This window comes from Leiobunum rupestre, chromosome 6 (genome assembly GCF_980474605.1).
Source record: "Leiobunum rupestre chromosome 6, qqLeiRupe1.1.hap1, whole genome shotgun sequence".
Classification (NCBI taxonomy): domain Eukaryota; kingdom Metazoa; phylum Arthropoda; class Arachnida; order Opiliones; family Sclerosomatidae; genus Leiobunum; species Leiobunum rupestre.
This window is the reverse complement of record NC_143389.1, coordinates 15,482,093-15,494,470: the sequence shown is the minus strand read 5'-3', so window position 1 is coordinate 15,494,470 and position 12,378 is coordinate 15,482,093. Positions and strand designations below refer to the sequence as shown.

General features: G+C 34.6%; 1 protein-coding gene across 1 annotated transcript; it reads right to left on the bottom strand.

Moving 5' to 3' along the window:
• Window positions 1-2,462: 2,462 nt before the first annotated feature.
• Window positions 2,463-11,916, bottom strand: LOC149939360 (uncharacterized). The gene is made up of 6 exons (XM_090179148.1): window positions 11,838-11,916; window positions 11,290-11,360; window positions 10,155-10,265; window positions 9,744-9,782; window positions 4,266-4,301; window positions 2,463-2,540 (listed from the first exon to the last, which is right to left on the bottom strand). The coding sequence occupies exons 1-6, from the start codon at window positions 11,914-11,916 to the stop codon at window positions 2,463-2,465; spliced, it is 414 nt and encodes a 137-aa protein (XP_090035274.1).
• Window positions 11,917-12,378: the final 462 nt, after the last annotated feature.

Here is a 12,378-nt window from a genome sequence, read left to right as displayed (position 1 = left end):
ATAATTACAGGAAATGGTCTGTCATCCTCGCAATGGACGACGGAAATAAAAATTATTTTGATTAAAGTTAGAAATGTATCTAACGATATTCTATATTTAATTTAGTGTTCTTATAAATATAACAACAAAAACTTGATCCATTTCTTAATTTGTTCTCTCGCGATGTTAATTCTGATTTTAACAGGATATTCATAAAATGATTTTTAGGTACTAAATACTTTTTATGTTCATTGGTCGTTTGAAAATTCTGTTCGTAAGTTTAAAAATTTAAAAAATAAAATAGTTTTGGAAATTTTAACTATGATCGATTTTACCCAAAAACGAAGTTCTTTATCAAAACATTTTTTTACCAAAAACCATTATAGAATAGAGTACGAGCGATTGACGCGCAGCGCCTCTAGGGGCGAGTTCACGCGTAACTTGGTAAAAAAATGAACTACAATTCCCGTTGACGCAAATGTAAACGTAGCGATAATTTGATGTAAATTAACAAACCGTTAATCAATAAACATTTTGCCATAATAAATGAATTTAAAAGAAACCCAAAAAATCTTTTAAGATTTATTTTATCGTTTTGTTTTCAAAATTGGTGGGCTCAAAGTTTACGCGTATGTCTAAATGGACATCTAGTGAGAGAGCAGTGACTCGAAATACTTCTATCTAGAGGAATATTAGATGGAAATTATATGGCAATTAAATTTAAATTACTTACATTAATTCGTAGTCCTTTTTAGTCACCGACGTCTCTCGTATGCATTGCCCTTGAGCTACTTAGCGGTCTTCGTTAACTGTTTCCCTAACGTATGTTTACGATTGCCCACCAAAATAGCTTGACCTTTTCTATAGGTAGATAGTCTTAAATAGGTTCTTAGTCCATTTAACGCCAAAAGTCCCACGTATTTCGCTATTTGTTTCGCATTACCATTAGCGTTCGCCATCATTTAACGATCTAGTACCCAGGTTTTTCCGTTTCAAAATACGCGGTAGATTAAACCGAGGCTTAAGACTGGGCAAGATTGACCGCCTTATAATTTTCGTCTACTTTAAAGATACTGTATGGTGTATGATATTTTTATGTAAATAATCAAGTGAAATCTTAAAGATTAACTTTTTGAACTTTTTTTTAGTGTTAAAATTCTAATTAAATAATCGACTGACTTACTTTTAATTACTATTTTGAAAAAAAATACGGCGTAAAGCTCTCTCACTCGAGCCACTAGAGGCTGCTAACACGTGTTTCCATAGCCCAAAAATTATCCCCCACTCCCCTAGAAAATGAAGTTTTCGTGACGTAGCCAGGTAGCGGGACCCATCTCAAACAATTTGGGCAAGCGTAAATATTTTATAGAAAGAACTATAAGCGTTCGCCATCATTTAACGATAGTACTCGGGTTTTTCGTTTCAAAATATGATACATTGTGAACGAACCAATGGATGAAAACTTATGAAACTGGCTTTTAAATAAACCTTGAAACTTATTTCAAGTCATATTTATAATTCACTGATGACAAAATTCACAAAAAGTATTAACATCGTTCCGAATTGCAACCTACTTTTTAAAATCGTATTTTGCTTTCTAATACACGCGTTGACAACGCAAACTTTACCTAGACGAGCAGCTGTTCGATTATCTACATGGCGCTTTAAAAATATTATTTCTGAATGTTATATAGCGATAAGCGATTTTTCAAGACGATTTTATATTACATTTGAGTTCATATAAACGGGAATATTTCTTATAGCATTTGGTAGGTTAATTAACGTTTAATTATCGCCGACTTTACATTCATTTCAACACTTTCAAACCAAGTTTCGCGATCTCGCCATGAGAGGCGCTGGGTGTCACTTTCGTTTGAAACTGACTAAGCCTATAGAAGTAGTTTAATAAAGTTATCAAATTCAACAGACTTGAATATTTTACGTATGATATAATCTTATGTGCTCAAAATGTCGTTGTAAACTTTCTTTAAAAAAACCATATTTGCGCTATTTTTCACAGTTAGATGATGCATTAGTAATACTGTAATTGGTGTTTAAAACGATGCTATAACTATTTCTTAATCTTGTTGTCTTGAAAACTACCGCAAATAAATCATTTTTTGAAATTAAAATAAGTTTGGATCTTTGTGCTTTTACACAAATATGAAGTGGTTCTTAAATTACCTAAGAATACCTGCTGCGTAGTTGGTGGAGCTAGATATGGTTATGCTCTTTTCCCCAATACCGTGCTTTTTCCCTACTTACTTAATAATCATAAAAATATAAGATGTACACCAAGTAGGCTAAAATCTGTACAATTATTTGCAAAGTTTACGTTTACTATACTTTTGATCTCAATATTTTTGTAACTTTTAATATTGGGTTTAAATTAATAAATTACTTAAAATGTTTAAGATAATAAAAACGAACATATAGATGCAAGTTTTATTGAGGTTCAAATTCAGATTTTTCGTAGAAACATATTATTTGCCACCATCATCTTCTTCCTCAAAATCCTCATCTGAGTTATCGCCAACTCCAAATTTTGAAAATACACATTTCTAAATACAAAAAGAAAATAGTTTTAGTATTAAGTAAAATATTTTCTTTGTATCGGACAAAAGATAAACACGCTCTCTTCAATTTCTAATAAACAAATTTGGGTTTACAGAAAGGTTGAGAAGCGCCGTCATCCACAGACATTCACAAATCAGCTAAATTGAGGTTCAAAATGAAATAAATCTTCACAATCAACAGTATTGCCAAGTCTCAAAAAATAAAGACTTTCCTAAATCTGCACTATGTTTAACAGCAACCTTCTAAGCACCATAACTATACTTTTTCTGCATCTTTCTTCGTGTTTTCATCGATGCTACAAGCCATTTTTTTATATGCGAAACGCATTTAGGTACCTATAACTTATTGCCAAGTTGCGAAAATTCTTTTATTGCCCTTATAAAACTGTACAATATCGTAATTTATCCTTAAATTCCATTTCTTGCAAAGCTTTTTTTTTAAATAATAATAACAATTTGTATTTTTTGTTCAGTTCAGTAGATTTCATTTAACAACTACTTTTATAATCAGAACTTTTGGTTAAATAATATTTATAATAATAACCAGCTTAGCCAATACCCAAGAAACTCCCCAGGCCTAAGTTAACTAGTGAGATGTGAGGCCAATTACCCTTGGCCGGGTTAAATTTCTTAGGAGGGTGGGTGGCAAGCCCTTCGTTCCTGCCACACGAGCCAACAGATCCTTAAAATTATACTACCGTTGAACCTCAGCAAGTTTTATGGAAAGAGGAAACCGAAGAGCTCGTGGAGAACCCCTCTAGCCAGCAGGGATATAACTTAAAAACTCAACGCACAAGTGGTTTCGAATTTTACCCAATACCACAAACCGAGATTCAAGCCGGCTCCTTTGGCTGCGAGGCGAGAATGCTAAGCACTTCTCCACCCCACTGTTAAAACGTTATAGCAAACTATTTAAGGTTGAAGCCCTAAATTTTCTATTTAGTTACACTTGCTATGCACCACGAATGTATGGGGAATTATGTATATAATTAATACTTAGGGCTGAAAGATTCTTATTTGAATGACCTGAATATTTTTCTGAATTCGACTTATTAATCTCTCTTTTTAAAACTCGAATTTTTTTAAGCCTGACCCACTGACCGATATTGAATTAGATATTGCGTAACTTTCTAGGGTGTGCGTCTTATAGGCCTAATAGCTTCGGACGTCGAATTAAGAGATTGCGCATTCAAAGACGGAAACATACTATAAAATAACTTTACGGCTAAGGACGTCTAAATTGCATTATAAAAAATAAAAACCTCTGAAATTAGTAAATTTTTCGAAGCAGCGCAATAAAGAACTTAAATTTACTTTAAAACAATTTTTAGATGGTACAAAAATGCTTAGGAAAAACTAGTTATAAAACGTTGAAACAATCTGCAGTAATTTCGAAAATGTTCTGTTATTTTTAAAGAGCACATTTTTGTGGACCAGATATCGCAGAAGGGAATCTAGTAATTATTTTACCATTATTCGCATCACATACTGGATATATGGTCTTACTGTGGTTGGAATAATATGTCAATAGGTCTTTTTGTTCGACATCATTAAGGTTTAGAAAGTTAAATAATTTTGTTTCGGGTACTTGTATTTAGAAATTTATATCATAATGCTTAACTAAATCAACTCAACTAAAAGTAAAGGTTTTTGATATAGTAATATATGTATATGTACATTTGTAATCTAAATAAATGTTCACATATTTACCTCGAAGTTATTTAACTGCTGCCTTCCATTATTAGCCTGCAAAGGAAGGAAATAAAAACCATTATTATTTCGTAAAGAATGTATTCAGATCCAGGTTAGAATTGTGTTTAATAAATGTTGTAATACTACGTACTAGACATATTCCAAATGTTGAATAACTTTAATAACTTATGTTAAAGATTTTTCCCTTTTTTTTAATAAAGCCAAGTCAGTGATATTTCATTTATTTTAAATAATCAACAGCGTTGCTTTCGTAAAATGACCTGATTGTATGATAACAAGTCACCAGAATACATATAATCCCCTTGATATGGTAAATACATTTCAAAATCTGAACAATTATCTCAACCACTCTGTGTATCTATATAATAAAAAGCTGTTGGTTGGGTGGTAGGTAGGTTGGTAGGTAGGTTCGTTCGTCGAACCGATTTTCGAGATTTATTTCTCGATTTTTCTGACGCTTTTCACGCACGCGTTACGGGCGCGAGCGTCGCGTCGCATTTTTTTACGTACCCTGCGATTCGTGTTTTCGCATCGAGTCGGCTTCGATTTCGGATTTGGTTTTTAAATTCTTTTTTACAAATTTTCAAAAGTGACGCAAATGTCAGTTTCTAAAAATTCTCAAAATCTGTCGCCCCTGAGAGTTAAGCAGTGTTTGTCCCAACCCGAAATACACCCGAAATTTAACTCTTTGGGGGAAAAGGCACCATGGAAATTATCGCATTGGAAAAAGGGGGAGGGGGCCTTACGGTGTGAGGTCGACTATGGGGAAAAGAGTACCACGGAAATAATCGCGTGGGAAAAAAGGGAGGGGCCGTACTGTGGTGGTTCGACTATGGGGTAAGGGGTGCCACATAAATTATCGCATGGGTAAATGGGGGAGGGTGCCTTACTGCGGTGGTTCGACAATGGGGTAAAGGGCGCCACATAAATTATCGCATGGGTAAATGGGGGAGGGTGCCTTACTGCAGTGGTTCGACAATGGGGTAAAGGGCGCCACTTAAATTATCGCATGGGTAAATGGGGGAGGGTGCCTTACTGCGGTGGTTCGACAATGGGGTAAAGGGTGCCACATAAATTATCGCATGGGTAAATGGGGGAGGGTGCCTTACTGCGGTGGTTCGACAATGGGGTAAAGGGCGCCACATAAATTATCGCATGGGTAAATGGGGGAGGGTGCCTTACTGCGGTGGTTCGACTATGGGGTAAAGGGTGCCACATAAATTATCGCATGGGTAAATGGGGGAGGGTGCCTTACTGCGGTGGTTCGACAATGGGGTAAAGGGCGCCACATAAATTATCGCATGGGTAAATGGGGGAGGGTGCCTTACTGCGGTGGTTCGACTATGGGGTAAAGGGTGCCAGGGAAATTCTCGCATGGGTAAAAGGGGTTGGGGGCGTACTGGGGTGGGTTGCTTCGAAACACACAACTAGCTGAGGGCCCGCCTGTAAGGCGGGGTTCTCGCCTTGTTAAAATAATAAACACGACACTACAACAACCGAAAAATTTAATTTGAAACTATTTTTAAATCATACGAAGGAAATCTTTATCTTAAGAAGCACGCTATTAAACCTTAGAGTAATTTTACCGAAAGAAGCATATTCGTAGCTTAAGAAAAATTTACGAACTCTTAACTTCATTAGTGCACTCCTTCTTAACAACGTACGAATAAAATCCTTTACAACGGCCAAAAACTGAAGCAGAGCTTTTATATTTAACAAATTAAGAATTTCTTTTTAACTACAGAAAAAAATAACAAGTAATATAAATATAAAAAGAACAACAAGTTTATCAAAGCTATAATATAATTTCGTTTACCTCTTGGTCTTTTATTAAAAGCTGGCAGCCTAGATCCTAGCTTAATCTAAATTTAGGATCAAACAACTTTTTGGAGCGTTTTATCCTGCAAGCTCACGTATCTCTGAGCACCACGACATCAGCACGCATTCGGGGGAAATATTATATTTACAAGTAATACAAGAGTATCAAGAGATTATTATTCAAAAATTATGTTCAGGCTTATATTCCATTTAAATGTAAAAGATTTTCTTTGTGAGTTCCTATACTTAGGTATAGGAATTTTAAGTAATAAAATGGGGAAACTATGCTGACCCGCCTCCCGGCCCAAATGTTTACAGAAACATTTGCCCGAGGGGTTTGATATTTGCAAATTTTGCACCGGATTCTGAATCTAAAAGTTTTTTCAGAAATCAGAAAATGATTTTGAGATTTCAGGGCGTGATTTTCGTGTTGATTTCTGGTTTTAATGGCTGAATTTTATATTTTGGAACTAACTTTATCCCAGATTTCAGGAATATGAAGCTGATTTCAAGATCACGTAAATCATTTACTATAGAGTTAACGGGATTTCCATGAATGACTGACCCATCCAATTGGTTCTGGTAAAGTTTCCAACACTGAAAAGGAAACACGTACCATACAGAGCCGCGAAGAGCGGCAATATTTCTTTATCCTGTGCCCCTGGTTTTATTTGAACATTTACCCAAAGAAAAATATTTATGTTAATGCCCGAGATATATTTAAAGCTCAAAATTATCTTTCTAACTTCCAAGCGTCCAAATCACATAAATACTGAGGAAAATAAAAATTATTCGCAACGTTTTTCTGTGGCAAATTTCCAAACGTATATTAAAAAAAACATACTATTTTGATAAGATTGCTATGATTAGGGAAATACCTTTATCAATAATGAAATAAGTAATATTTAAACGTACCACGCACTTAAATAATCAAATATAAGGAATAAAACCGAAGAATCTGAGGCTCCAAGGGTTAAGGCAAACATAACAATTAACTTATTTCGTGGCCAAATGCTGGGGGAACCTAGTCCAAAGTGCGAAATACCAGGAAATGAGTATAAATGGAAAAACCAAAATGAACGGTCAAAGACAGACCAGCCAAACGACCTCAACCACCCTCTCCGCTTACCATCCCCGATTCGAAAACATTGAAAAGTCGCGTGGTTTCTCCCTCTGACGCCCTCTCGCTTAGTAACGGAAAACAGACGTCTAACACGGCCCTATAACTGCGAAGGATCTTAGTCGTGTTTGTTCGGTAGCCAATTATAATATAATTATAAAAAACAGTTCTAAAACTAAAAAAAAATTCTTGTTAATATTACGGCTAACAAGGAACATAATTTAAAAGTTCCCAACAGATACGAGCAACCGTGTATATCCCTTTAAATATTATTATAAGTGGGTCATTCTCTCTAAGTAGACCAAACGCTACGCACAAAACGTAGCCGATTATAATATGATTATAAACAAGTCTGCCCAGGCCGTAATATTAGTTTCACATCGGCGTATTCGGGCAGGCAAACCCATACACCCTTAGTAGACACAGGTGGGCAAACTACTACATAAGCTGTTGAGGCCATGTGATTTCCTATCGTTAGATATATAAAATACCATCCTAAGTTGAAGGATTAAAACTTGGGCGCCACCCACCCTGAGGATACCCGGTGGGCAAACCAATAAAAAAAGCTGCTGAGGCAGTGTGATTTCCTATCGTTTGATATATATTTTACCGTCTTATGTTAAAGAGTGGCCACCGCCCACCCTCAGGATACCCAGGTGGGCACACCAATTAAAAAGCTGTTGAGGCCTTGTGATTTCCTATCGTTTGATATATATTTTACCGTCTTATGTTAAAGAGTGGCCACCGCCCACCCTCAGGATACCCGGGTGGGCACACCAATTAAAAAGCTGTTGTGGCCATGTGATTTCCTATCGTTAGATAGACGGAAAATTTCAAAGGTTAAATAGCTAAGCAAAACACGACGAACATAATTCTTTTAAATTAGTGGAAATTTGATTTAAAGAAATTCTTAAACTGGGATTCAAATGTGTTTATTTTGGGAAATTTATATCAAACATTTGGGTAGTTTAGGCACCAAAAGTCATGTAAATTCGAAAATTTATAAAAAAAATACACCGGAATTTATTTTTCAAGCAATTTTATGTTGAAAAGTCAAAAAATCCATGTAATCACGATTACCTTAAAGGGGAATTGTCACCACCCTAAAATTGTTTAAAAACGATTTAAATGGATAGGCGACGTCCGAAAATGGTTATACCAAAAATTCCATGCTAATATTTCCAGTATTTGATTTATTATTAGCAACCAAATTTCGTGTTTTATCCCCCCGTCTCGAGAATCTCAGAAAAGTTTGGTTGAACCTATCTGCAGCGCCATCTCATGAACGACATATTATATTTACCAGTTTTATCGTTTTTCGGTCGGAACTGTCGTCTGCTACGACATTATCCTTGGCTTTTTAACTGAGTTATATTTATATCGTGTTTTTAAAATGCATAACACACCGCACTTTCTCAAATTTTTGCCGCTTCATTCTTTTGGCGCTGTACGTATGTTCAACCTCGATTTCTTAATTTTTTGAGCCGTTTGATGTAGGTTGCGGAAAAAGTAGCGTAACTTTTTAAATACTTTTCCAATAACTATAAAATTTCAGGGACATAATCATTAATCAATTTTCTATCATTCTGTAAAAAACTTCTTTAAATTTACAAGGCTTAGCACCGATGCTATTTTAATACTATATCCGATAGAAAATATATAACGAAAATAAAAATGATTTCATTCCTTCAGCTGGGGAACTTTAAACCATTTCGTAATAATCACAAATTTATATTTAAAATTCCTAATAAACATGATACACTAAACCATCTAGAAAAAAATAAGTCTTCGTTTTCTTTATTAAATACCCGACGAAGGTGCCTTTCAAAGTTCTAAAGCGTTAGGCTTGACATATCTACTATAAACAGAGTGTTTCAACAGTGTATGCAAAAATTTTAATGAGTCTTACGAGAGCTTCAAAGTGTGGCCTACTAGTCCCTGGAAGTAGCCTCACACGCACAAAACGAAGCAGCAGGGAAATGCGAACATTAAGGTTTGGGTTTGTGGGATAGGTAAAAAAACGAGATAACCAGCGTAAAAAAGTATTTAAAGTCGTGGTGGGCCATGATTTATCATCACTTGCAAACTGCAACAATGGAGTTCACTTCGGAAGAACCGGCGGATATTCATTTCGTGTATGAGATAGCGGATGGCAATGCTTTGGCTGCGCAATGTCTTTTCCAGGAAAGGTACCCTAACGGACGCATCCCCGTCTCACGAACTTTTACCAATGTTCATAAACGATTACGTGATACAGGCACATTCTGTTACTTGACTGGTTCGTTACACAGGTATTGTTCATTTTACAGAACAGGAACGAAATAGGTCGACTACGGGTAGCTCGCAATGTTTAGTTGGTTTTGTGCTTTTGCAGGCCACACTTTGAAGATCTCTGGCGCTCTTTTAACTCAACGTAGGAAAATGGGAACAAAATAAGGCATACTTATCAACTCACCCCCTAAACTCATGAAACATTTTGCATAACATTTAGGAACATCCTGTAGATTTATATCCACATACTACAGTATAATACTTACATCGAGTTGTTCCATATTCTCCTCAAAACAATTGCCAACCTGAAATTCGAATTACCAAATTTTATTAGGTGCATTTTAATTTTTTTAATAATACCTTACAATTTTATTTTTACTATCAAAATAAATAATTGGTTTTTATTTAAATACTGTAGATACTAATGTTGTAGTCATGAGGCTAAATATTTCAGTTAATCTTTAAATAATTTTGATAAAGCTTTTTTTTATTCCAGTTATTCAACTCTAGATGAAACGGAGAATACATTCAGGATAAAACGGAATATAAAGCCGCAACTATAGTCTTTGTTTTCATAACTCCCGAATGGTACAGATTGGCACTCTCAGCAATCTGATTATTAATGGGAAATATCGCGCAAAAATTGATATGTTTCAAAATAAATAAACTTTACTTACGGGGCTGCCATTAGCTTCCAAGACACTTCGGTCTTTACAAAGTTGTACCACAAATCCAGCTAAGTTCAATCCCAGATGTTCTTGAAGACACGAGTTAAATATATTGGCTGTCTAAAATGAACCATAGTATTTCCACTTTTAAAATATACACGTTAATATAAAAATAAGAATATTTCCTGAGACCTCAAAGCCGACAATTTCATAAAATGTTCATTTGGCAGTATGGGATTAATTTTTAAGAATTCTAAAAATTGTGTAGTCTTAACAGTCACCCCTATAATTTTAATGAGTAATATATGATATATTTTACAGCTGTGCTTATTAGGTATTTATCATACCAAGGATTTATATATTAATATTTAGCTGATAATGACTATGTCGAAACATCTTTTTACGTTGTTAAGAATCCAGTTCAAGCTCCGGCACTAAGTTCCGTATCCCTAAAAAAAACAAATTGGCCCAGAATTTCTTTGTTTCCCTTAAATTGATGTCTTTTGACCCGATTGAAGCCACACCAGTGCAGTGACGGTTTGTTTTCTCCCTCCCCTCTTGTGCCGTTGCATAGTTATTCACCACAGTGCAAAAATACTTTCTAATTAGTTAATAAAATTTATCGGATAGCAGAACTATAACGGACGATTGTTTTAGATATAAATAAAGATCTATATCGTCTTCTTCAAGGTTTGCCTCTACTCTTATTTCTAAAAACCTTAAATAATTGTGGTTGTAAAGATTTAAAATTCAGTCTTCCGTAATAAAATTCACGTTTATGATAAATTTCTGAAGTGTGTGCTAAATTAAATAAATCAAAGTTATTATTGGTACTTAAAAGCAAAACTTTGTCTTAAATAGTGACCGGTTATACAGTGATTGTCTCGCTATTTTTACTTCATACAAATAACTTTTGGATCGTATATACAAGAGAAACATTGGGAGATAACACCGACGAAGGTAAAACTGGATTCACTCGTTTCAACGAAAAGAAATCCCCGGTTTTTAAAATAGAGCGTTTCCCATAACAGCTATTCATTAAATTCTGTTCATACGAAAACCTTTAACATTAATGTTTTCGAAGGAAAACAATGCTTTAGTTCCATGTTAATAAGACTTTTAGGTGAAGTAATTTAGCACTAACTGGAGGAGATAGTGTAGAGTCAACGCATTCTTCAATTTTCGATGCAGGAGAAGAATCGGCATTTATGGCCACTGGAAATAAATGAAAAACATATATCAATGTCGAACCAAGAATTCATACGACCTTCACAACAATGGTAGATCAAATAAAATTTAACAGCCTTAATAACCAGATGTTGGATATTAATATACCCATATCTACCCTTTGTTCAATATTAGCCTAGCTGATTTTAATTAATATTATAATAATATTAATTTTAACGAATGATCCTGTTTTTGAACAAAAAAGTTTTGAACGAGGTCTTGCAAGATAAATTAGTCATGATTTTAAATTAATATCAAAGTCTAAAAAATCATTTTCTTACCTCAATCCTTTCATTTATTTTGAAAAATTGAAATTTAAGAAAATCTATTTGAAGCACAAGTTGAGAGACCCTTAATCTTAAATGCTTTATTGACATTTAATTTTGTTAAGTCACTTTTGTAGTGAGTTTTAATCTTCGCATGTATGTTGGTAACGCTAGTACTTTGAAAATTAACTTAACTTACCACACATAGCTTCAGCTGAGGCACTAGTCTCCCAAATAAGAAAGGCACTCAAAAACAAAACCTCAATTTTCCAACTCATTTTAAAGTCTTTTGTTAGTCGTCCTATTTATAAAATGAATTTAAAAATGTAAACGATGTTTCTTTCGAGATTTCTTATTTATAGGGTTGTTCTTATCATAACAACCGCAGAAACACGATCCGTTCTTTAATTAGTTCCTTCGCGATGTTAATCACAGTTTTAAAGCGGATATCCATTAGATTAAATTACTTTATCCTGTTACTAACACCCGTAGACCCGTTAGCCTTAAGTAAGAAATAATTGAAAGAAATAAAACTTTATCTACCGAATTTTACGAGATACAGTAACTTCTATGCGTCTTCAGGTCATTTAATTCGGTTTCAGTCTTTAGTTCAAGTTAAGAGATTTTCGCACTGACCTTTTCCCAGTCATCCGAGATAAGCCCAAAATTAGGATTGATTGATTGATTCCAATTCCTTTTGCGATTCGCGAGTCACATCCTTTGACAATGGATTTCCATAT

Excerpts from the sequence above, each read along its gene's own strand:
- LOC149939360 (XM_090179148.1), bottom strand. The coding sequence starts at position 11,916 with ATGAGTTGGAAAATTGAGGTTTTGTTTTTGAGTGCCTTTCTTATTTGG. Across the intron at positions 9,783-10,154 it reads TGGAAGCTAATGGCAGCCCC|GTTGGCAATTGTTTTGAGGA; the intron begins GTAAGTAAAGTT and ends TTCGAATTTCAG. Across the intron at positions 2,541-4,265 it reads AGCAGTTAAATAACTTCGAG|AAATGTGTATTTTCAAAATT; the intron begins GTAAATATGTGA and ends TTTTGTATTTAG.